The sequence below is a fragment of the Thunnus maccoyii genome, chromosome 22 (assembly GCF_910596095.1).
Source record: "Thunnus maccoyii chromosome 22, fThuMac1.1, whole genome shotgun sequence".
Lineage (NCBI taxonomy): Eukaryota > Metazoa > Chordata > Actinopteri > Scombriformes > Scombridae > Thunnus > Thunnus maccoyii.
This window is the reverse complement of record NC_056554.1, coordinates 11,806,752-11,834,127: the sequence shown is the minus strand read 5'-3', so window position 1 is coordinate 11,834,127 and position 27,376 is coordinate 11,806,752. Positions and strand designations below refer to the sequence as shown.

Here is a 27,376-nt window from a genome sequence, read left to right as displayed (position 1 = left end):
AACCCTTTCTGCCCCAAATTTGTAGTACGCAGGCCCAAGCCAAGATGGCCCTGATGACATCATCAGGGTTACTTCCTACATTATCATATAACTTTCTTCATTGTTCCTGAAGTGCTCTCACTGAAGAATAAACTGATCTTCATGTGTAAAATTGGTGGAGGGCCCCTTTAAAATGTGTATAATATGGGACAACCCAAACAAACTAAATTATTATGAGCGGAAAAGTTGCCCCTCTTTGTCATTTCTGGATCATGAAGCAATGCTGTTTTTATGTTGCAAAATAATACCCCCCAAAACGCCAACAAAAGGTTACCAAATACATTAATAACTCCTCTGTGTTGTGACTTATGTTCCAATTTGCAATAGCAGTTACTATAAATAGAGCAGACACACCATTCTCTAAAAATTAAAAAAAAAAAACACTCAGCCATCCCTTGGCCTTAAAATCCAAAAATCACCTGAACTTTAATAACCAAACCTATTAAATTGTCAGCAGTCTCCAGGTTCAGTCTAATTAAGGCCAAACGATACCAACAGATCCAACTGTTCAGTGTGGGAAACTTAAGAGAATAACAGAATAAATCATTTAATTTTGTGTTGGCATACACAAATGATTAAAACTTATGAGATATCTATGCAAATAAAACTCCAACAAGTTAAAAAGGAACTTAAGCCAGACAGTATGTCATATTCATGAATACAACCCCAATGTGTCAGAATTTGGATTCTTCTCCATTCCCAAAACAGGGAGGCAGCAACATTCACGCTGTGCAAAAACTAGGCTACTCTGTGCTTAACATGGCACCACACCGACTAATACAGGAAGAGGTTAAGTTAATGCATTCGGGAGAGAGAAAGTGGGAGAGAGTCCCCCCCCCCACACACACATACACAACCGTATTAAGGGAGGTAGGGAAATGAAACTTTGCATTATTTTTAGAAGGAAATTATGTCTGTGCATCTCGGTAATTATAAAGCAATTCACAACTGACTGATAGGCTTCCGGTGGACTTTTTTTTTCCCCCACTCCCTACCCTCACAACCTTATCTTTTCCTACCACAACTGCACAGACTCCTACATGCATTTTAATATGGTAATTATCGAGTGAATTCTAAACACTAACCAAAAGGAAAAGCTGGCGAAAGCATTTAAAATGGGATTCAGCCACTAGTTTCCTATATCAACACAACTCATGCTTCTCCTGCGTTCTGATTAGGAGGATTTATTCAGGGTATTTATAGCCTCATCTCTTTTGTGTAGACTGGCAGGCATGCTATTTACAGTATTTTTGCTGCCGTCATTTGGCTGATTTGCAAATGTGATAAACTTAGTCAATGAATGGGGAAGCTTATTATTAAAAAATGGTGTCATTGTTCGGCGTAGGAGAGCACTGGCCAGTCTGAGCTATTCTTCAAGACGTGTATTCATGCCATAGTCTACATATATTGTCATGTATTATAATAAAGAATACTCTTAGAAAGCTGAGTTTGCGGATTGTTATTTGCTTTTTATCCTCCCATAGAATGCACCTCAGCTGGGGAACAAAAAAAAAAGTGTTGTTTGACAACCCTGGTCCCAAAGATGTTTTTTGGCAGCTAAAATAAATGGATACAGAAGGAGAGAAAGTGAGAGGAGGAGGCGAGGACCTCCCCACGGACTCCTCTATCTCCAGGCAAGTTTTTCTCTCGTTTGATGGAGCGCAACAGACAAGAGTTTTCTCACTGAGGCAAAGTTAAGGGGAAGCAACAACTGCGGTGCCATGGGTGAAAACATCTTAGCTCACAGTTTACCAAAATCGGTTGTAGCGGAAGGGAAGCCAAAGATGCTCCTTTTCCTCTTTGTTTAAGAGATCACCGAGGCCAATGGATCCATTTGTTTCAAGTCTATGTTGGAGTGGGATGGGCGGTGCTACTCGGGCTTCTTTGGTTTTTCGAAAGTCCTCCTTTACTGGAGCGCACTTCTACTGTCAGTTTCCTTCTCACTTTACATTCAGTGGTGGTATCCAGTTATTCCAGTAGGAGCAAGTTAGAGTGGGATTGTAGCAGATGCATTTTTAATAGAGTGTAAAACATCAAAATCAAAGATTTTCTACACTGTTTAGCTTGTAGTTTAGCTGAGTAAATGCCAGGGCTGTCCTGTATCGCCTTCTGAATTCAAGTCAGTGTTGAAGCTGCTGAAATGTGACTTCACAGAAAACATAGTGAGACATGCTTTAACTGAGGGAAGGTAAACACTAAATCCATGTTTCAATGCTTATTGGGGGTGTAACGGTACACAAAATTCACGGTTCGGTATGTACCTCAGTTTTGGGCCTACGGTTCGGTACATTTTCGGTACAGCAGGAAAAAAAAGAGACATAGCAAATAACATAACATATTGGTTTTTTGTTTTGAAAAATGTAAACATCCAACAATGGCTCATTGGCCAAAACTATTACGGAAACAATTTATTTGTGCTGCAGTGGAAAAGGAAAACAACCTTTCTGTTTCTTGCAGGGAGTCAGCACACCTGCTGACAGCTGTTTATGCTGATTTATGGTCTAACTAGGCATGTACATAGACAGACCTCAAAGGGGGCTTGAGCACCTGCCGTTTGGCCTCCCAGAGAGAAAGCACCTTTTTCTCAAGGGTCTTTTTTTAAATAAATAAATAAATAAATTCCTGTTATTCATGCTACATCCAGCACGGCACCACAATATACTCAGCACCAATATCTTGTTTCTGAGTGTAGCTGATGGAACTCAGTAGTAGTCATGTGACATGTTTCTCTAAGTTGTTTTAAGTTAGTTATAAAGTTGTGAAAAGGGTTTGCATCTTTATTCCCCAAAAGCTATAAGATAACGATGATATGATACACCTAAGAAATATGTTTTCCTCCCTTCTGTAACAAGCAGCCAATGAGGTGTGTTCAGTGTTAGCGTTAGTTAATCTGAGTTTCTAGTGTAAAATTGAACTGCATTAACTATAGTCAGCAGTGATGTTGTCATTGTGTTTGTCTTATTAATGTCAGACATTAAAGTAACGCCTAATGTAAGATTACTACAGTAAGCATACATATTTCCTTTCTTTGTATTTTATTTATGTTTGCTCAACAGGTGAATGTGTATAAGGACAGTGAATGCAGCTACATTAACATGTATGTTGAATGTTAACTGTTTACTAAATGTCATTATATATCAAATAGTTATGTTCAAGCACTTTTTTCAGTATTTTTTCAGTATTTTCGGTAACAGATGAAAGAATGTTAACTGTTAAAATCCTTAACTTAAAACAATAAAAACGAAACCAGTGTCTAATACACCTTATCTAAAGCTTTTGAGTTGCCTTTTAGAATTGTGGCTTAAATGCATGATGTCTTCCAATCCTCAGTACTACGATATGATATGTGAATTGTAGCGGTGTTTGAACCAACCTCAGTCATTGGTTTGTGTAAAATACATAGATTAATAATAGATAATGGAGCATATTTTAATAATAGTGTTGCACTCGGTCAGTGTTGTGGGTCTCTCGTTTGTCATTCTGACGGCAGCAACACTACAGGGTAACCAGGCTACCTTGGCTCATGTATGTATTATAAGAGCTGGATACCGGACCGAAAATAGCGCCTATTCAGTCCAATAGGAATTGTTTGCCTGGCGCTTTACACCAAAAAAGTTTCTAGCTTCCGGGTGTACTTCAAGGGGTGTGCGGCCCACTGAATATGCAAAGTAGTGGGTCTCCGGCCAGCCCCGCCCGCAAGTTCCTGGTCAGCCCTTAGACTTTACACTCTGTACCGAACAGTTCAGGACAAATACATGTACCGAACACCCCTGATGCTTATTTTATCCTGTGTACTGTGTCATAGGGGAAAGAACTGCTGCAGCCTGATGGCGTCCTACCCAGAAGACTATGTCTGGTTTATTTGTTTCCTTATTTTTGGAAACTTGGCCCAAAGAATCATAGAGTAATCTATATAGTAATCATAGAGTAATGTGCACAACTGAAAGAGGTATGATGTTTTATTTCACTTTAGTGAACCAGTGACATTCTGACAATCACCATCATGTCAGAAATATCATACAAATGAATCATCCATTACCATCTTTCGACCGACTAGGAAAAAACATAACAAAAATCATAGCCCACCTTTAATGCTGATTGACGATGAATGGTACCAGGTTCACTTTCATTCATGAAACCATGATCACATAAATTAACATTTCGTGTTGGTGGTGTCTGGTGGAACATTAATGTCGGTCACACACTTTCGTCCCCTGAGTCACAGGAATGTCACAGGAAGAATTTTTGCCTCTATGATCACCTAATCTGATACAATAACCTTCTCAAAAATAAAGAGTAGTCTGATCTCAGCATTAGGGCTTTATCAAACTGTACATGAAGCTAATTCAGCCAGATAAGTAAGTCTTAGCTGTGTGATTTCATTGTGTGTAGTTTCCTTGTCCTTGTCCTCTAGCCCTAGCGGGTACTATAACCTAACTCTCCAGTTTTTATCCTCTCGGTATATAACTATGATTTGTCCTTTCTTCTGTCCCTTTCTCTGTCTTCCTCTCTCTATCTCTTACTCCCTCCTGGGTTAGCTTTGCAGCCTAGCCTGTGGGCCCAGGGATGTTGTATTAATTAACTCGCCTCACTGCACTCTCATCAAGCTGCCGGTAAATGGCCCCGCTCCAAGTTTCCCTCCCGGAGCGCACCAAGATGGCAGCATCCGTAAACAACTTCAAATTTACGGTGCTGCAGTCACAGCAGCGAGGCCCCTGCTACTCCTTATACTGAGGGAAGGCAGGCTGGAGCGTGCAATTCAAACAGAGCCCCGCTCCACATGCTGCTGTGTGGTTTAATATGTAAATGCATTTTCGTTAGACTCAAACTGCCATTGCAGTCATCTATTTTTCCTCTACCTCTCTGACGTCTGTGATTTGCAATTGCTGCTTGGAACAAAGTGCAATCTTTTTTAATGTGCACCGCAGTACGGAATGTGCCTATTGCTCAGCAGTGGAGCAGTCATAAACAACTTTGTATACCTTTTACGTGGCATGATTAAAATGGGTGCAAATCTTTGTCAATATTAACATGGTTTGACAAGCAGCCATGCAAATGACTCTGCTCCTCAGAGAGAGTGCAGACTGTAATGAGGTAAATACTACAGTGTGTTTCTGTAGTTGGGATGTCAGTAGCAGTCGAGCCGAGCTGCTGAGGAAACTCAAGGTGGGTAAATACAACCCACAATCCTGGAGGATTCCCAAGCCATACTTTAGCTTTGATTACCCGCTACACATACTAAAGTCCAATCAGAATGGACATTTTGATGTAGTATTTTGTTAGAAAAGCCATCTAGTATAAATTATTTTCTTTTTTAACCATGCTTTTGGTTCATGTTAAAATATAATTAGTAGTGATGTTTTAATAAAGTCCACTTTTCACTTTAGTCTGCCTATAACACACAAATTAATGCTTTGTCAAAATAAGACAAAATTCAGTTCACAATAAAGCCAAACCTGCTGAATGGATGATTATGCTTTTCTTACAGTTGGAACAACACCTCTTTCTCATGTTGAGCATTTCAAATGCAGCATTGTCACACTAAATCCAACCTGAGTTGGTCAGGAGCATCTCAGTGAAATGCAATAAGCTAAGAAACCGAGTGTGAGTCACGCTACCAACAGCGCAACACAGCAGCTCTTCATTCTGAAGGCCAGGCTCAGAAATATACCAACCTAGTATCATCCATAAACAATGATCTGAGGGTTTTTTTTTTTTTTTTTTTGTGGACATAGCTTCTGTCTGTTTTCTCTCTCAGTGGCAGCAGTGGGTGAAAATAGCCCTCGCAGAGACACACCCAGAAGAGAGTCAAATCAAACATCATTATTCCCTGTAAATATTGTGAAGAGATCTCATCTCCACTGGCTGCAGAGGAAATGAGGGACGAGGCACTATTCCTGGTGTGCTCTGGTCAATCTTAAATCAGACCTTATTACAGCAAGAACAGACGCTGGCGAAGCAGCTGGCAGTAACTTCATCCTCCGCCCAGCACACATGTAAACATGGACATGCAGAACACACATCGAATAAATGTATGGGCATATCATAACCATGCAAAATGCAACCAGATGTGCAGCACACACAAACTGACTTCTAGTACAAACAGACACTAACGCTTAGCTTTCATCAAGGCCTCATGCATATATCAACAGACACATTGGGGTGTTGCAATCTGTCAAGTATATCCACCAAACCTCTGTCCTCATACAGGCTTTCTGTCTCTGTTTCACACCCAAAATGACATTTTACAGAAGCACATTAGATGATGTGAGAGCAAAAGAATAAAACTGTCACTGAAGGGAAGTAGTTACATGACATTACAACCTTAGCTGATAAAATTGCAGTTTTAATATGCTTGCTTTATTGTTCCGCCACTGATGCTAGAAAAACACTACTGCTGTTACAATCGTGCACCGCAAAGTCCTGGGGAAGAGAAATGAAATTACAGTACTAAACCTGACACAAGCAAGTAACAAAAAGTGCTACACGTCGCCCTCACTGTCATTCATATCATTGCCTGCAGTTACTGTGGAAGTAGTAGAAAATGGCCAGAACTACAGCAGCTTCTCAGACTCTGTTGCTGCGATGAGAGAACCTGACACTCATGTGAAATCTACAGTAGCTACAGCTGCTGCACAACAGGAGTGGGATTCTCCTTTCCCGAGCCTGTTGCCATTTCTTGGGGATATTACAAGTCTATTACAGTGATAGGTGTGACAACATCATAATAAAGGAGGAAAGCATGACAGTGCAGTCAGTGTTTTTTTATTCTAGCTAACAATAACCATGTCTGGTATTGTTACACTGATGTCAGTACCATGTTAGAGAGTCATGTAAGTGAAAATAAAAATGGTACTTCAAAGTTGGTAGGATAATCTGCACAATCCCATGTGTACAACTGCAGCAGCTGCTTTATGCTTTGTCCCCTTACTTGTTGTCTTCCCTGACACAGTTCAAAAGTATTCTACTAAAAAGTCTTTAACTTTGCTTTAATTCAGTTCCAGATGGTGTCATGATTATCTGTCTAATTGATCTCAGCTTAAATGTTAGCACAAAGGAGCTCCTCAAGGATCTATTTTGGGTCCTTTCCTGTTCAGAAACTGTCTTCCCCTGAAAAATGCCTGAATAAGTCACTCCAAAATGACATTACGTTAAAGTGACAAAGCCCTCTAGTAGCCCTAATTATGATGGAGGAGCAAAGGAAGAAATAAGGCAATGTTATTATAGAGCAAAAAAGTTGGGAGGGGTAGATGGATTGTTCCAACAAATCATTGGACTTTAACAGGGGAGATTGCTGTCTGTTTCCCTTTTCCAACAGTAAGTCAACATTGTCTTTTTTTTAACCATGTCCATGATCGTTCCCAACCTTAGTCACACTGTTAATATTGTAACCATGATGACAACTTCCTCTAACCATCAATTATGATTGGTGTGAGGAAGTATGCAACATCACCTTTTTCCAACTGAGCCCCCTACACTTCAGACAAGGACACCATTGCTCATAGTAAGAAGCTGTAAAATTGGTTTTCAGAGCCTTTAAATATTTTACTAACTACAGGACTGTCAGGGTTTGAAAACTCATAATCTGTAAACTCTTTTTTGAGCAGTGCAACACTTACTTTTGACCATTTTGCCACAGGAAAGTTAAGCAGGAAGTCTTTTTTTCTTTTTAGAGAAAGTCTCTGTTTATGTTAGCCATTAATAGTGAAAGATGCTTTTTAAAATACTTTTTGGTTAGAACAATAGTTTAATTCTCTTAACTTAAATGGTTAATTTGATTTATAATACACTTGCCTGCTGTAAATCCTTTTGTCCAGCAGGGGCCCCTAGTGAAAACTCACAGCCTGGAGAAATGAGCCCATTTTCAAAAACTATTGGCTGAGAAGCCTTGCTGCTTCAAAAAAAGCCTTGTTTGCCCATCACTAAAAAAGAAAGCTCACCAATAGCAATCACTAGCAGAACAGTCTCTGTCCCTGAAACAAGGGCTGGAGTCCTCAGTAGTTTCTTTCGAGCTGAAACACATCTTTGATTTCCAAAGTCAACAGTCAAAGGCATGGATTTCCTCTCTGTTCTCCTCAGACTATTGGTGGGAGCTGAGAAACAGGAGAGAGGAGGAGAGAGAGACAGGGGAAGAAGCTATGTTTTGTTGATTGCCGTCCTTGTGCCGGCGGCTTGCCACAGCCGCTATTCTTGGGGCTTGTTTTGCGTGGGGGGTTGAGAGAGAGGAGAGATTCTGCCATGGCACTGCAAAATGAGAAATGACACGGTTTCCCCAAACGTGGCGCCTCATCGGCCTGTTATGGATTAGTTAAGGCTGTTATTCTAATCTGCACCCCTTTTCTTCACTGCCTCATTATGGAATGAAGGTGCCAAGGCCTCATAGGGAGAATAACATGGAGCCCTGTTAAGAGTCGTTAGGGAAGATAGATGATGCCTTGTTGATGGAAGTCAGTGCTGATCTGACAGCGCTGGAGGAAGCAAAGCCTCAACCATTTGTGATGTAAGAACTTAAATCCAATCACTGAACATGTTTGACCGTGGACAGTGAGAAATAGGAAGACAGCAGAACAAGGTCCTATACTGAGCCAAAGTCTTTGATGTCTGACAAATGGAAATATGATGCAAAAAAGACACATTCAACATTGTCAATTACACTATGTAAGCCACATGACATTTCTGTCAGTGGTAGCAGGGAGAGAGGGACATTTGCGCATGCAGTGTTTTTTAAAAAAGGTCTCATTTCCTTTGACCTTCAACATTTAATTAATTTCAAGCCGGTCAAAAATGATACTTCAATTCCATTTCACTGTTTTCGACTTTCAATTGACTCATTTGGATTTGTATGCAATCAACAAGGACCACTGATCACCACTTATCCTCTCACATAGACAGGTGCAACATGTCTAGCCCTTTGTAACGGCTTGATAAAAAGAATATTTCAGGATGTGCTTAATGGAAGAATCACACATAGAGAGAAGGTACTTGTGAATTTACCTGTAAATTATCCGTGACACTGGGCCATTAAAGGGATCATATACAAGTCACATAAAGGACTACTATTCATCCACTCCACCCCAATCAGTTTAAAGGCCTTTTCATTTAAAATGTTCAAGAGTGCTTCATTGGTGGATGAAAGACAATGTTCTACAGAAGACAAATACCCTACTGTTAATCAGTAGAGTGAGATAAATTACAGTCCCAGGCTAACTGATATAAAATGCAACCTGTATGGTCTAGCAGCGCTGTTGTTGCTCCCAAATCTGTCTAAGAATTTTTTTTATTTTTTTTATCCACAACTAATTGTGTTTTCAGACAAAGAATGGGCAAATGTAACATCAACACAATGTTTTAGTAATTAAAGATTTCTCCAATGAACCATGAGGGGCATGACTGTGTCATTGATGACGTTTACTACCCTTAACCTTTTGTTTGACGGAAAAAGCAAAAGAGATTCTTCTTTATTACATGAAGAAATGTATGTTTTGAGACAAAATTGACTCAATACATATTAATGAGAAAAAAAGATTTTACACATATTTGAGTGGCAGAAGATCAACAACTTTAGTTAAAAAAAAACTCACACCTGTCACACCTGAAAACTACACTGACATTTTAAAAGCTAGAATCAGAAACTTTGATAGCCAATAAATCTACAGACATAATGTCCAACTTGACAAAGAACATAGTCTTGGAGTAAAGCAGAACTGCAGTAAAAAGCAGACATTTCTTGATGAGACTATTGTAAGAAAAAAAATCTAATCTTAACTGAAGCTATTCAAAGTTGTCATGTATTAAATATTTTGATCCTAAAATACTTTAGTTTTAATACTTTTACTTGCCTCATGTTTAAGTTACACTACAGTATGTCTATACATCTTAGCATTTACATCAGAACTTTCAAAACATACCAATTTTATAGCAATAATCTTTGCATGAAATTTGTAGGTACTGCATGCAGAATGCTGGTGCTTTAACATCTACAGATATGTTGCTTTTGTGCTTAAAAGTACACAAATCCTGTCACTAACCAACTCCTATTATCTCATTTATCAATACAAGGACACAAGCCCTCAACATATACAATAGGAGAAAACCATGAGATGAAACAGGCCTTTGTGTCTCAGTTATGCTGGAGAATCTGAACAGGAGGGTAGTTGCAAATTATAAATGGGCGTAATAGAAAAGCAGGTGGACTATAAATCATGGTGGCAGACAGACCATACATGCAAATGTGTTTACATGCATCTGCTGACATCAGCAGCTCTGGACAAAATGTACAAGCATGTTTTATTTATCTTCTGGCCCATTACATACCATGCTACAGTACGTTAGGTTTGCGGGTGCAAGGGGGTTATGACGGTGAGCAGCAAATGGGTGGCATGATAATGGAGGGACCATCTGTGTGACCCTTTTCTTCATTAACACAGAATAAAATGTAGGGTAGGGTAAAGAGAAAGTGTATAGAGGACACACTGCTGGAGCTCAAATCTCTACGATTGGCCAAGAGGGAACTGCAGGTCAAAGCAACATCAGTTTACAGTTTACATAGGCATCCAGGAAAAAGGGTTTTTTATACACTAGAAAATCCAACAACTAGCACTAAAGTGTAAAAAAGCCTAATCAAAATATCACAGACAACCTAAACCACATTGTACTACTCCTTAGACAGGGGGTACTTCTGCTGTTGCTAGAAGGAAAGTTGAAATAGTTGGCTAAAAGTAATGAATAAATGGTCAAAATAGCTGGCTAAAAACAATGAGAAAGAGATAAGTAGAGGGAATTGATAAATAGTATATATTGAAATAAGTAGATAACGGATAAAAAGTTGAAAAATAATGAATAAAATACAATGAATAAATGGTTGAACTAGTTGGCTAAAAGGAATGCATAAAGAGTTGTATTAGGTTAGCTAAAAGAAATGAATGAATAGTTGAAAAATGTGACAGAAATGTTTGAAAAAGCTAAAGGATAAACAAAATAGTTAGCTAAAAATAACAGATAAACAATTGAAATAGTTATCTTAAAGTAAATGCTTTAACAGTTGAAATAGTTGGCTACATGTATGGATAAATGGTTGAAATTGTTAGCGACATGAAAAGTAATGAATAAATAGTTGTAACATGCAACTTCTGCCACTGAAAGTAGTGCAAATGCAAGTTTAACCACAATGACAAATATTGGCAGTTCAGTTGTATGGAAGCATTATTGTACCAATATCCACTTTTATAAAATTATCAGTGTTAAATAATGTCTTGTCAAAAATCAATTAAAATGAATACATTTAAAACATGGTGGGTACTGTTGATGAAATTCATCTGACAGGCTGACAAAAAAGGTTGGGACCCACTGCTGTAGATAGACAAGATGGTACCACAGCAAGGTAATGACTTTTTCTCCCTTTAGTTTTGCCAATGGCATTTTCCATCAAAATACACAGTGTAATATTTTGGCCTTTTGCATAGCAGGCACTGAGACGTCACTCAGGATAAAATGGTATACTCTTCAAAGTTAAAAGCTCATTTTTGTCCCTTGTGCTTCATCTTGTGATCTGAAGGACTGCTTGTCCAAAGCAGTCAAAAAGAAGTCAAAGTAATTTTCAAGCATCAGTAAGAACACTGATGATTCAGTCTGCTGCATGCTGAAACCCACAGACTAAAAATGTGTTCTTTACATCAAATAAGAAGGATATGACATCAACTGTGATGGCCATTAACTACTAAAGCCTCTTGCCTAATCTTGTTTTTAACGGCATGTAATCACAACATATAGCTGGAAGATGTCCAATCATGTAACTTGTCTACCATGATGAGACCAGTTTCAGTTAGGAGAAGAGCCTCAAACAAGATAAGAACCAAACATGCCGTCACTCAGCTCAAAGCTCCTCACATCAATATCCGTTTCCAGTAAAGCACAGCAAACTCGACAAGTGCCATGCAATCTTAATATTGACAAAAAGGATGCTTTTAAACAGCATAAATGACTCCTTTCAAACTAAAAACTGCTGTCAGGAAAGATTACTTGTGTTCTAACATGCAGGCTAATGGAACAGTAAATATCGTAGAGACTGAAAGCTTTTTAAGCAGCTACAGATTAGCCTCCTTATCTTCTGCTAGCCACACAGAGTGCTAGAATGACTAGATGATGGAGCGTGTTGTAAATATTGTTTTCATTAAATTGCACATCAAGCTGGAACTTTTTTCCCTCTCCAAACAGTGAGTACTTTAGAGAAGCTTTTCTTTACAAAAAGGTGGTGTGGTTTCCATCTGCGTCCTTGCAATGCCCCTAAAATGACAGTCGGGCAGTGTGAGGTGTCAGCGCGGTAGGGAAGCACACTTCAAAGCAGGCCATTTCATCTTCAGCGAGGCTGTCGGCCTCAAGTGGAGCATGAGATAAAAAAAAAAAAGAAAAAGGGGGGAAAAAAGAAAAAAAAAAATCAATACTCTATATCAGGCTTCTTCCTTCAAGCCTTGTGCTGCTCTTTGTGACAGCACATTCAAGCCAGCACCTGAACTCTGCCTCAATTATCTGTTGAGGTTACTTGGAAACAGATCATTTTTTTCAGACATTTGATTTTGAAAGCTTTAAAATGACATGTATTTATACTACTGTGTATTTGTCCTTCCTTTAACTTCAACCTGTTGTGCAATGAAAAGGTACAAGACAATGTAAAAGATGGCAGCTACAATTTAAGGTCAGAGATTCAACTTTACTCCTAATCACAGTAGCAATTGACAAGTGTAGCATTCATCGCTAGAACAAAAACATGGTCTCCTCAGAGCTATTTTGAAACAAAAGCATGAGATAATGTCAATAATTCACAAAGAAAAAAGATGAAATGTCCCTGATGAGTATGTATTGAATCAGGTCACATTAAAGGAGTATTTTGACATTTTGGGAAATACATTTTTTTGCTTTCTTGCTGAGAAAAAGATGAAAGGATATCACATCTCAACATATCACATGTCTGTATGGTAAATATGAAGCTGCAGCCAGGAGACGGTTAGCTTAGCTTAGCACAAAGACAAGTAACAGGGGAAAACAGCTAGCCTGGCTCTTTCTAAAAGTAACATTAAATCTTCCTTTCAGTACCTCTAAAGCTAAAGAGCACATTTTCACATTTGTTTAATCCATACATTTATACCCTAAGTGTAAAAATGACAAGATACAGTGTCACAGTGCCAGTCTATTTCTTGGCCGGGTGCAGCTACTTCCTGGAGTCTCCGCTGGTGGTTGCCTGGCAATATCACAGTGACGAGGGTCCAGTGAGCACCAGTAAACAGACTAGCCATTTCCCCCTGCTTCCAGTCTTTAGGCTAACCTAAGCTAAAGAGCATGACTTAGTGGACAGACACGAGTGGTATCTTTTCACCAAACTCAGCAAGAAAGTGATTAAGTTCATTTCCCAAAATGTCAAGCCATTCCTTCAAATTGTGCATTTTGCAGATTTTGAGGAACAAAGAGTTCAGCAGTTGAGTTTGGTTGTTCATGCTGCTCAGGATTCACTGGAATTAGAGGCAGATTTACAATATACAGTTTCCCTGGCCAACTTTAAATTTTTTTCATTTTAAATTGGCAGAATCATTTTTTTTTAGCAAACAGGAAAAAAGGAATGATAAGATCCATTCACAAAGCTGCATTGCCCTTCAACTTATTTATTGATGTACTGAACATGGAAAAAATCCAAAGTATCCAAACACAAAGTAAAGAACATGTACATCCTTTTAAATACTCAACAGAAGATATTCTATTCCAAAAATGCTGTGAACCAAGTCAGACTATACAACTTCAAATAAATAATCATTCTCACATTAAGAATTGAGATAAGAGGGGTGGGAGGGAACATATTTTCATTCCGGACCATCAGCACAATTTGTCAAGACCAAATCATCATGAGGAAGTTACAAAAAGAAAAATTATTTTTAATAATGGCAGGTCAGGCATGAAAAATGTAGTCCCCCACCCCACAGCAGCAAGTATCACAACTCATCTAGACTTAAAGTTTAACTTTTACAAGTAACACAAAGAAGGAATAGATAAACAAGAAAAAGCAGTTGCAAAGATAATTATATAATGCATAGCACACTGCTCATTTTAAGGGGAAGCATGACTAGTAATTGGTTTAAATACCAAGCAGGATGCAGGTGCAGTATTCAGTGCATCTAAGGCTCGACCAGCCTCCATTTGTTGTTAAAGATGAGTAAGATGTTGTTCGTCAAACTCTTGCAACCAATTTCGTGTTGTTAATGGAACTGCTTCACTGACCTTCCCCCAAAGTGAATAAAGCAATATACACCTTTTTACGATTTTAAAGACAGGTTATATGCATTACGTATATATATGAGTATGAAAAAAAAAGTAATCAAATAGTTCAAAACTGTGGTTTATATCCATTCTTTACCACATAAATATATATCTATAATGTTTATATATAAAAAAACAAAACAAATGTCTATAGTTTCTTAATACCTTTTTTTTTTTTTTACGAAGCAAGACTATCTACAGACCAAACAACCAACAAATTTGATGCACTGTAATGCTAGTCCATAGGACAACAAATCAAGTATTTCAACTGAAGGGAAACTGAAATTAAAAAAAGGTTAATATCCTAAATGAAAATACCTTACATACTCCATTAAAGAAAAAAGAAAACGATATATATAATATCACACTTTCCAATGAAGTCCAAACTAGAACCAAAAGAAATTTGCCAAATACCCAACATAAAAAAGGACTTATTTACATAGCTCAAAGCTCAGGAGTAATCCGTTCTTTCTTCAGACTAGTTTTCTTAAGCTGCTGCCTTCATTGGCTTGTCCTCAATCTTTCATACAAAGTATGTAAAAACCCTTATTGGTTGATATTAAGACAATCAGTCTAATGATATATTGTAGGTACACCACAAAACACCATGGGCTCCGTCTGAAGGGAATCCTTTAGGAAGAACTGATTTTTATCCCCCATTTACCTTTTAAGATATCTCCGCGTTATAATTTTGCATGCACTTTTGCGAATAAGTTGTATTTTTGTCCGTTTCCAAATTAAGTCGGAAAGCGAGCTGCTAGTCATAACAACCAGGATGACGGGGGCACCCACAGATGATTTTACAAATGAAACCAGCACTGCCATTGATTCTATAATCTAAAGATAATACAAAGATCTCAAAAGGTATCTTTTACATCATAAATCTCTCCAGAAATTTCAACCACTGCAAACTTTCTTGTAAAGTTCAAAAGCTCACAAGGTGTCATATGAAGATATTTCTCAAAGTATCCAAGTCAAAATATTTTGTTCCAGGTCCAGTAAAAAGTTTCTCCAAATTTTTCTTTTTATAAAAATAGATGCTTTTTAAACCCACATCAAAGAGGTTCTTAGCTCTTTGGCAAGGTACTGCTTTAAGAATTTTTTTTTTTTGTCTTTTATCCGTTAAATTTACAATAAGCAACATTATGCAGCCAACCAATAACCAACTCATATTACAATAAACGGAATACTTACAAAATCAACAAAATCGCAAATAGTTCAAAATAAGTACTTGCTAACCACTGAAGGCATAACGCACCTAAGGCAAATCAGGACACAGAAAAATACAAAGAAAATCACTACACATAACCTTACAAGACTTACTGTTTCAAAGCAGATGCGCAACAAAATGACAAAACCTATAGTAACGTTTTAGAGGGTCCATCTGTAAAGACAGCAAAAGAATTCAACATCACAGGCATTAAAACCTGCAGTTTTTTTTTTCCTGTTTTTAAAGTATATTGAGAAGATTCAAAGCGTAGCAATGAAAAAAAAAAAAAATCACATTGTTGGACGCTAAATATTGTTTTTCTTCGTAACACTGATTTACAAAGCTGTTTACTAATGTAGAAAGTTACGGTCGATACGCTTCCATTTTCTGTTTCCGTTTTCTGCTGAGTTTTCTAGAAACAATCTCAGTGGGTATTAGGCTTTGTGTGTTTTGTTGGTTTTGAATGAGACTTGCAGCACTCTGTCCCCAAGGCGGTATCCATTCAAGCTGGCGATGGCCACGGCTGCCTCGTCGTAGTTAGTCATGGTGACAAAACCAAATCCTTTGCACTTGTTTGTGTTGAAGTCGCGAATAACCTTGACGTTTGTGACAGCACCAAATGGCCCAAACATCTGCCAAAGGATGCTTTCATCTGCGTCTGGAGCCAGATTGTAGACAAAGATACACCAGCCAGTGCCTGCGTGCCCTGGGATGTTGATGCCAGCCAAGCTGGTCACCCCGTCAATGGCCATAGGGGAGAACCTGCTGTAAAATACAAAAAGTAACATGGTTCAAGGCAAGAGCCAAAATGAGAACAAAATGGGCCTTTTTAAAAGATAAAGGTTAGATTTTGACGAGTCTCATCACTAGCTATACTTCATTCTGAGCCATGTTTACAGTCATAGTGTTAAAACCTTTTCACTTCAGAATCTTTCATAAATCATTAGATAATCAAGATATTCTTTCTGCAGCTGGACAATAAGTTATGACAAAAAAAAAAATCAGTTGAGCTGACTGTGCAGCAAACAGAGCAGTACAAGTCAACATGCTTGCACATTCAGTTATATCAGAGCTGCAGATTACAAATAGAACTTTCCATACTTTCCCTTAGAAATTGTAGCTGCTTTTTAGATCCTCAGGTGCCTACCAGGTTTCCAGAATGGACAATTTGTATACATGACATAATTATTTACTCAAAAACAAAAATTGAAATAATAATGGGAAATAAAGTGGCATATTAAATTTGGAGTTTGTGCCAATTTTGGAATAAAAAGCACGCAAAAGCCCAGGTCTTTGGTAAATGTGGTTTTACAGTTTGATGAAACAAAATTCAAAGTGCATGGAAAGGCTATGAATTATTGCAGCAGGTGTCACGTAAGATTAGCTGCTCCAGTTGGCCTCTCAGGGAACATCCACCATGACAGGTGTGCTCCCAGCATCAAGGACCCAGGGAGAGATTTGGCAACGAAGACGTCAGCCAACGAGCAGGGCAGAAAAGAAATCACAAGTCTATTGTCGCCAGTGATGGGCCTTTGAGCTTTCACAGGACTGGACTTCAATCATACTCGAGGAAGACATTCTTATAGAAACTGAACTTAGACAAACTGGTATCCTGGTGAATCCTGAAAGACATCTGATGCAACAAAGTTTAAAACAGGACAGCACTGTCCATAATAGATCAAGGTAAGAGCATGGAGCTCAAAATACATGTATGCAATTTTGTGCAATAGCAAGTAAGATTGTAAAATTCTGTCCTTTGTTATGTAGACAAGCAGTGTAGACAATGCTTTAATCTAGACATGTTGTGACATTATGTTGAGATTAAAGCACCTTACTGCATCAATGTCAGAAGCCTTACTTTATTCACAACCCTTTTGTTTTTGTTTTTTTAAGGAAGAACACGTTAAAAAATTACAGGTAAATTAAGTGTAAAGCACAAATGACTAAACTTGCTAAGTTTTACTGGTGGCCATGTACTTAAAGGGATTCAAGTGTATGTTGTACAGCCTGGCCAGTGTAACAGAGGGCCGTCACCATGGCCACTCAGATATACAGCTTCATCATACACACTGGCAGCCATGTAAAAACATGTCATTTATTGAGGTAATTTACAAAGTGTCATTATTGCACACTTTGTCCAGCAGTACACTACAGAACACACAGCTTCTAACAGTCTGCAGCTGAGCAGACAATGTGCCATGTCTGACCATCAATTTACTGTGCAACTGCAAAATACTCTGTTACATAGAGTATATTTATTAAAGCATGGAACTAGAGCCTTGTTTGGTATCATGTACTGTTCCTGCATGTTATTAGTCACAAGTAGTAATGATGCCTCAATGTGAATTTTAAAAAGTAGGTTAATATTTATTCTGATAAACCTCGTTAGTCAAATCAAGTAGGGATCTTCCAAAGCTAGTCATGAGTGCAAAATATAGTAATATAGTATAGTAATAGTGCATCTCCTGCAGCTCAGCAAGGAAACACTATCCAGGGAATTCTGCACTAAAGTGACCCAAAATGTGGAAGAAACCTACTTGATTTGACTAAAGGAGACTTTAAACTGTGCGACAACAATGATTGTGTATTGTAAGTCAAAATAAACAAGTGCAAGATGGGTCTAATAAAATATTGGTAGCAATCTGTGTCAGACTGCACCATATTAATTTAAACCATGTCAGATTGTGTAATGAATGCGCGGTCAATTACCAGCACTGCGATGAAAGTAGAAAAAAAAAAAAAAAGTGATGCCAACCAGTGTATTCCGGATCATTTCATGTTGTATTCTGATTAGTTGGTTTGTAAACATGAGTCCTAAAAGACAAATAGTGAAAATTTGGTCCTGAAGTTCTGAGACCATCAGGATTTTTCCTCAGGCTGTGTTTGGTCGCGAAAGCTCCAAATCAGCTGTCTGGGGACGTGTTTCACAGTGTGATCTAGGAGCACAGTCTCGGATTGACTTCATACATTTGACTGCTGAAGCCTCACATTATCTTCAGCTGAACTTGCATGAATGCATTTTTACACAGAACAACTGAAGTTAATTGCCCCAGCACTTACACTGAAACACTATAGGAAGGGACTCCTGCTGAGTGTGCAGGAATGAGTGATGAGCAGAAATGTTTTATTCCCAAAATCCGTGTCAGCCACCACAGCATCCAGCATCAGTAAGCTGTAGCATTGAAAAGCTATTGGCCAAAGAGGAGCAGGTAGCCTTCAGTGACACCCATCACTGATCTGAGGAGCATGTTCCCTACGCACGAAACATAAAGCATGTGCACAATATTTACATCATCACTTGCTGCTTTTGCAAGACAAACAGCCTGATTCACTTGCACCATTTGGATTAGGTATATATGTGTTTGTACATTGTGTGTAGGGGGGTGCACACAAGCATTTTTCTTTCATCAACAACCACATATTTAATCAGTGCTACCTTATGCAGCGTTAACTACCTATGCAAGGTTGCCAAGAGCTCATGCAGGAAATAAACACAAGGAGTGAAAAAAAAGTGTTCCATCAGCTCCCTCATGTTAGGTTTGAATTTCCCACAGGGTCAATTAAAGCAGACTATGAAATCTAGAAAAGAAAATCAGTTTACCTTTTGACTCCATAGGCCATGTTCAGCAGATTGTCCAACCTAAAAATAAGACCAACACACATACACGTTACTTTCAATATACTGAATGCTTTTCGTGAGGTTGATGAATACCTTTTGACAGGATGACAGAGATGAGTAATAGTTCTGATACCATAATTAAAGTGAGTTGTTCTACTCATACACTTCCCACAACTACCAGGTCCTTATTAACTAGTTGACTGAACGTGTTAGGTTAAGCTAGAAATATTGCAGCAAGGCTCTCATAGATTATTACATGAAAATTAGATTTCCAGAAATGGTGATTTTAAAAAAAAAAATTAAACTTTTGCACACCACCAAGGTCAATCAGTGGACTGAAAAGCTGATTCATTTATGGATTCATTTCCAGATTTATGGCCACTAACTTAGGCTTATGTCAAAAAACCCAAACCACTGATTGAATTATCTCTCAGAGTATTGCTCATCTCATCTCCATATTTGTCAAAACCTACTCAAACCGAATTGTGTGGTAGGCCTACATCTGCAACAGGAGGAACACAGCAAAGTTGAAAATGTGAATATGGGGATGAATTATTCTGTCCAGAGTATTGATGAGCTCCAACACAGAATACTTTCATAATACTGCTGTGAAACAATTTAAATGCTAATTTCAAAGGCCTCATAGGGTCAGTAGATTCAACATCACTAGCAGTATTAACTCTAATCAGTGTTTTTTTTTTTTGTTTTTTTTTTTTTTTTGGTGTGCCCCTTTTACCTGAAGCGTTGTGCCTGCTGTGCGAGGGGTCCTGGGTACCTTCGATTGGGTGACTGATACAGCTGGGACAGCAGTGCCTGGCTGGTCTTCTGGCTCGGGTTGTTCGCAAACTTGACTGTAATTGGTTCTGTGGCACCAGGCGGCTTCTGACAGTTCAGACCCTTGATGGCCTCCTCAGCCTCAACTCGCCGGTCAAAACGAATGAAGCCAACCCCTCTGGAAACGCCTGAGGAGAGTCCATGAACAAAAGATTAGTCATGTGCTGAGTTTCCGCTGACAGCTGTACAAACACTCACTCCTGATCTGCAGGGTCAACTTCACTGACATGGATCAAACAGTAATCTAGGAGTGCAAAAACAGTTCATTAGGGCAAGTATGCAGATTTCTTTATTTCACAGTGCCATGATTCTTTTTATCTGAATTTTTTTTGGTAAAATTTTCAAAGTGCAGTACATTGCTGATTGTTAGGTGCATCACTGGCCCATAATGCTGTAAATTTTTTATTGAGGCTTCACACTGAATTGAGAATCGTGAGGTGAAAATTATTTAATAGCTGAGAATATATTTGATATATTTTTCTGTATAAAGGGAGGACTGCAATTTTGAGCATTAATCAACAAGTCACTCAAAATATAGACTCCCTCTTGGATGTTTTACAAACATTTCTGATGTTAAAGCTTTAATACTGGTTACTAGGGACAACATACAATGGTGCTTGAAAGTTTGCGAACCCTTTACAATTTTCTCAATTTCTGCATAAAAATTACCTAAAACATGATCAGATTTTCACACAAGTCCTAAAACTACATAAAGGGAACCCCAATTTAAAAAAATGGGACAAAAACATTACACTTCTTGATTTAACCGTTTCTAGTAACTGTTTATCAGCCCTGCGCATCAGCTTGGAGGAATTTTAGCCCATTCCTCCTTACAGAACAGTGTCACCTCAGGGATGTTGGAAGGCTTCCTTGCATGAACTACCCATTTCAGGTCCCTCCACAGCATTTCTATAGGATTAAGGTCAGGACTTTGACTTGGCCATTCCAAAACATTAACTTTCTTCTGCTTCAACCGTTCTTTGGTTGAGCGACTTGTGTGTTTAGGGTTGTTGTCTTGCTGGCTGACCCACTTTCTTTTGAGCTTCAGTTCACGGGCGGATACCTTGACATTTTCCTGTAGAATTTGCTGGTACAACTCAGAATTCATTGTTCCATCAATGATTGCAAGCTGTCCTGGTTCAGCCGTGTTCTTTTTGGACAGTAGTGGGTTTCTCCTTGCAACTCTGCCTTGCACACCATTGATGTTCAATGTTCTCCTGATGGTGGACTAATGAATGTTGACTGTAACTACTGCAAGAGAGGACTTTAGTTTCCTAAACATTACCCTGGGATCCCTTGCGAACTCCAGGACTATTATACACCTTGCTCTTGGTGTGATCTTTATAGATCAACCACTCCTAGGGAGGGTAAAAATGGTGTTGGATGTCTTCAATTTGCACACAATCTGCCTGACGGTCGACTGGTGGAATCCAAACTCTTTAGAAATGGTTTTGTAACCCCTTCCAGCCTGGTGAGCATGAAGAACTCTTCCTCTAAAAAGGTCCTCAGAAATCTCCTTTGTTTGAGTAATGACACACTTCCACAAACGTGTGTTGTGAAGCTCAGACTTTGATAGTTAACACCAAGATTTCTCTTCTTTAAATAAGGCAAGGCCTCCCAGACTCACATTTGATTGTTAACCAACTGAAACACCCGAGTCTAATTTCCCCTTCAAATAAATTGATAATCCTAGAGGTTCACATACTTTGCCAAACACAAATATGTAACATTGGATCATTTTCCTCAATAAATAAATGAACAAGTAATGTTTTTGTCTCATTTGTTTAACTGATGTCTAGTTTTAGGACTTACATGAAAATCTTATCACATTTCAGGTCATATTCATGCAGAAATAGAGCAAATTCTAAAAGGTTTACAAACCTTCAAGCACCACCGTACATAAATGTATACAAGAACAAAACCAAGACACTAAGAAAATGTGACCCACACCAAGAAATACTGCCAAAACTGATGCACATAAAAAAGGCAGAAGCATAAACATTAGAGACCCACTACAAATCAACAAAACTGTGCAGCGAAAACATAAAACTGGGGAACATGGGTGAACATTAGACTTGTTTTGACTGAACAATGGCAAAGATACTGAAGCTTTCCCATCAAGGGTCATTAGAAAGCAGCAGGAAAAAAACAAGACTGAAGATTGTGATGAGCATGGGCGTCCCATGAGGGCAGTAAGAGGTGAAAATAGAATTGACTATGGTTAAACATCACTGTAACAATGTTAGCAATTATAAATGACTGTACGCATACATATATGCAGTATTTCTTATTCGCATATCTTTTCCTCTCCTTCTCTCTTCTCTCTCTCATTTCATCCTCTTTCCTCTCATCCCTTCCCCACACATAGCCATACATTCCCATGGCCACACGTACATTCATATCTCCCACCAACATACTGTACATAACTCTAAATCTGTCCTGGTTTTAATAACATTCTTGTATCAGTGTCTGCTTTGTTTTGCTGTATCTATGTTCAATTTGTGCCACCTTTTGTGGCACACTGCAGTAATAAAAACAATTATAAATTCAAACTTTACACACAGCTAGAAAGGTTGCATTAAAATAGCTGCTGCTAGTAGCTCCATGGTGAGGTTATACTGATTTAAGTTGGCATTAACAATACTTCCTTATATTACTTTTTTGCTACCTAGGTAGCCACAATTCACAAGCTGCTTGTTGCCATTTATTAGAAGCCAACAAATCTTGTAAGTTCAAATGAACATTGCTCCTTTAACTTAGTTACCTCTTATTGCCCTCTTGGGTCATCCATGTATTCAACTTTATGGTCTTGTCTTCCTGCTGCCTGACAATGAGCCTTGAGCTGCAATGTGTTTGCCTTTTCCAATTTAAAAAAAAAAAAAAAAAGTCCATTACTGTTATCCCCCCCATGTTTCTTGTCTTGTTGCACATTTTTTGTTGGTTTGAAAGGAGCTTGGTTTCTTGTTTTAGTGCACATTTCTTTATGTTTGTCCATTTGCTTTTGGTTTTTGTTTCAGTATTTGCAACATTTGCTTTAATTCTTGTATCCAATCCATTTTGTCCAGAGGGGCCACTTTATTAAAAGCTTCTGAAAACAGAACTTAGATTTAGTCTGTCTATCTGGTTTTGACTCTTGAGATTTTGGTGATTGGGTTTCCCCTTTATTTACAGTTGGATTACAGATTTTTCCCATTAATACTAAAGTAAAATGAAAGTGAATTCTCCAGGAACAAGTGGTCCTGTGCGTTTGAAAAATAAAGACAACCATTCCCATAATGCGTGCCTGAAGGAATATACGTTTCAGCAACACACGGGGATAGAACCATTGGGAAATGTCTCAGTGAAAGATTCTGTTTATTAGTGTTTCATAAGGGCTCAGCTTCCACATGACAGCTGAGAAATAGAGAATATAACTGCTCTAAATGCATTTCATTTCTTGCCATGAAACAGGCATTGCATGTACACCTCAGGGATGGGAAGAGAAAGGGGGAGAGAGCAAGAGAAGGTAAGTGCAGGCAGAAGGGAGATTGGAGGGGGAAAAGAAATTATGAAGCATTGAGTCCTGCTACTTTACACCCATTTCATATTCTATCCATCTATGCATATTTATGAACACCTCTAGTGGAAAATTGCATTTTTGGGATCTCACACCACCACCTCTGATGTATTTCTCAGGCCTGGCTGTGTCATTTTGTTAGGGGGGAGTAGAGGGAGGTAAGAGGTAGTGCAAAAAAAAATGAACAAAAAGGGGAAAAAGCAAAACCGTGTGACAGCTGTCATGTCCCACTCACCAGTCACCTGGTCCACCAGAATGCGTGAGGTAATGATGCGTCCATACTGAGAGAAGAGCTGCTCCAGTTCTTTCTGAGTCATAGTTTTTGGCAGGCCACTGACGTACAAATTTGCATCTCTGATGGAGGCGGAGCTTGGACGCGCATAGGAAACCTACAGGCAGAGACAGTTCACATGACCACCGGCACACTAGTCTATTACAGTTTTATCACATGCAGTACTGCACGCATACATCTCTACAACAAATTGCCTAAGATCAGGGTAGGGTATTCATCACCTTTTTGTTCAAACTAACACGAGGAGTAGAGAACATGTGCTGACCCATTTCTAGCAGAGAGAATGCAAACACTAACTTTAATTTAATCTGTGAGTTCACTTGAAATATACTCATGCCATGCTGATTGCTAATGCAAGCAAATCTAAGGGCCAATGCAGTTCCTGTTAGAGCAATTTAGGGTTTAGTTTCCAGACTATATGAAATGATGTGAATGGATACAAAGTTGATGTAAACAGGCAAAGAATAACAGATACAGACTTGCTCCATGTGGAGGCAAATAGTCTTCCCAATTTTAAAATATTTCAAGTTCAGCAAAAGTTCTTGCTTTTCCCAAATCTGTGGAGCTCTATGAACATAAAGTCGAGAGGAAAAGGAGAAGGTCTGGAGAAAATACGATAAGCAATTTGAGTTTTGGGTAAGAATTAAGATCAGTGTGAGTTGTAGCACACACACGGAGACACTCGACAGAGATGTCTGCTAAAGCAAACATTTCTGCTGTCATTGGCTGTTTGTGACTAATAAACAGACTGTAAAGCACTCCACAGCTGCTTAATTCACTCAGATACAGCAAAAATAAAATGTGCTTCCTCCTCTCTGTCTGAGCAGCCGCTTAAGTAAGAAGACACAATGATCTGTCAGAAAATAAGCAGAACTTTGGGTTGATTTTTGTTGGAGTTTAATAGTTTTGTAAATACTGAAATGAGAAAACACCAATATAAACACATTTTAATTCTGTTGTATAAAAATACAACAGAATTAATTTACTGCTGAAAGAAAACCTCCAAGCGTCCCAATGCTATGCCAAGTTTTCTCCATTTTTGGTTTGTTTTTATAACAGTTACCACAACAATGGGATGATGTACTGCAATAATTTGTCTGCTCCACGGTCTGTGTTTGTCACCCAATTTTTCTTCGCCGAGTGCAACTTGAAGAATTACTCTTATCGGCTAAATTGACAGTGACAAATCAGTCTGTCCAGAAAAAGTTAAACTGGCACATTTTCTGTCGATCACATCAGATGGAAATCTGACAGAGAGGGATGAACCATCGCGCCTGTCTAGACAGCTCTCATTTAAAAATAAATCCAACATTTCACCAAAATTCCTACATACACGGACAGACAACAGAGCAGTGTGGCTGCCTTTTAAAACTAATCTTGCACATTGCTGTCTCTACAGTTTGTAGACCCCCCAGCACTAAGGCTAATAAATATGCAGCATAAATCAACAGTTGTTCATAAACACAGCCGAGTAATAGAAAACAGAGGGAGGGCAGAGAGTCATCTACCAGGTCCTGTGGATCAATACATCATTACACCCCTGAGTAGTCTTAAATTCATTTTTCTCAGTGTACCATCCCATTTTCACTCATGTAGACATTTATACAACAAACATGCAGGGACCAATACAGTACAGCTAAAGTTTTGAAGCTGATGTGCAAGTATGGATTGAGGGTGGTGCCATGGAGGACTAAATGAGAGGGGAAAAAAAACATTGCAGAGTCTGCTGTATCTTGAGATTCACTCCATTTGGTGGCTGCAAGTTCTTGTGACTTGACTATCAATTACATAAATAACACCACAGCTGTACTTAATTACAGTGTCTGATGTGTTAAATGGTCCTATACCAAGACCCTCTCTGCAATCTTATGCAATGACTATCAAAGAAAGAAAAAAAAAAAAAACTTCACTCACTAATTAAACCTCCAGAAAGGATTCCCTTTTGTGCTCTCAAATCGATAAGAACTCCACTTGGTCACCCCACCTCAAAACTCCCTCTATTCCTGCTCTGAAGGAAGGCTGACATAGTGAACGTGAAAGCTAAGCTCCCTGCCCACAGCAAGGCAACTCCCTCGCCGCTTCTCATCCCTGCCTCCCTCCCAGTCTCACCTTCACACTTCATTTGATGCTAATATTTGCAAAGTATATTCCTCTACCTCACTGGGGTTTATTTGCACTTCTGACAGAGCAGCTAGAGAATTTTGGATGTGCCATATATAAGAAAAGCGTTCCGATGTTCTACTTTCAGAGGTATGAGCTGAAGAAGAGGAGGTAGAAAGAAAAATATGTGTTCCATTTGTTTCATGGGAATGAAGAGGCATGGCTCATAACACGCCAGATCTTCCACTGTCAATATACACTCACTGGCTGTTTTCTTTGGTACACCTTGCTAGTACCGGACTGAACACCCCTTTTGCCTTCGGTGAGCCTGTGCCAACTATAGCTTCAGTTTCCTGTTCTTAGCTGACAGGAGTGGCACCTGGTGTGGTCTTCTGCTGCTGTAGCTTATCTGCTTCATGGTTCGACATGTTGTGCTCTCAAAAGATGCTCTTTTGCATATCTCTGTTGTAACAAATGGTTATTGGAGTTACTGTTGCCTTTCTATCAGCTGAGCCACTCTAGCCATTCTCCTCTGACCTCTGCTGTCAATTAAGCATTTTCACCGAGGGAACTGCCGCTCACTGGATATTTTCTCGTTTTCGGACCATTCTCTGTAAACCCAAGAGATGATTGTGTGTGAAAATCCCAGTAGATCAGCAGTATAGGTCTGAAATACTCAGACAAGCCCGTCTGGCACCGACCTTTCTTCCCCATTCTGATGCTTGGTTTGAACTTCAGCAGATTGTCTTGACCATGTCTATATACCTAAATGCACTGAATTGCTGCCACATGATTAGCTGATTAAATATTTGCGTTAACAAGCAGTTGAACAGGTGTACCTAATAAAGTGGCTGGCAAGTGTAATATTTAAATGTAAAATGCATAAATAATAAAGCATGCAGCTCTTAAATTTGTGCTATTCAAACATGAATTTTCTATCGCAAAATATGATTTTGCCCCCAGACATTTTCTCTAATACCCCTCTGCCCAATGTGAGACAGGGTCTGGCTAGCTCCTTTAACACACACAAAAAAAACGCACATCTAATAATATGGCTCCACCATCCACAAAATCTGCCGCACTATATGAAGCAAATGAGTTTTTCCACCAGCACATTGAGTGCTACATTGCCTGATGAATGCTAATGGCAGCCACCTCCCTGTAAAGGCATACAGCAGTGCTACAGCACATGCAACCATAGAAACAGTTCTGCTCTACTTGAGGCCCAGGCAAAGCTGCCTGTGCCCAGATTAACAATAGGCTCCCTTTCCACCCCACATTTCTCTAGCCTCATTATGCTTCGACTCCAACCAAGAGATCTAGACACGAACTGCATATCTTGGATTTTTAACAACTGGTCATGAATGGTAACCAATTTCGGTGAGTTGAATATGATTGATATTGTGTCTGATTAGGTTGCGTAGT

At 38.9% G+C, this 27,376-nt stretch overlaps 1 protein-coding gene across 4 annotated transcripts in view; it reads right to left on the bottom strand.

Annotated features, from left to right (window-relative positions):
• Positions 1 to 13,675: 13,675 nt before the first annotated feature.
• The window catches only part of elavl2 (ELAV like neuron-specific RNA binding protein 2), a 38,472-nt gene continuing 24,771 nt past the window's right edge, over positions 13,676 to 27,376 (bottom strand). For 3 of the 4 annotated variants that reach the window (XM_042400921.1, XM_042400920.1, XM_042400923.1), the window contains 4 exons: positions 23,795 to 23,948; positions 19,906 to 20,131; positions 19,152 to 19,190; positions 13,676 to 16,315 (listed from right to left, as the gene is read on the bottom strand). In XM_042400921.1, coding sequence (XP_042256855.1) covers positions 15,985 to 16,315; positions 19,152 to 19,190; positions 19,906 to 20,131; positions 23,795 to 23,948 — 750 coding nt within the window. In that variant the 3' untranslated portion in view covers positions 13,676 to 15,984. The remainder of the gene's footprint in view (positions 16,316 to 19,151; positions 19,191 to 19,905; positions 20,132 to 23,794; positions 23,949 to 27,376) is intronic. The other variant, XM_042400922.1, reaches the window with a different exon arrangement.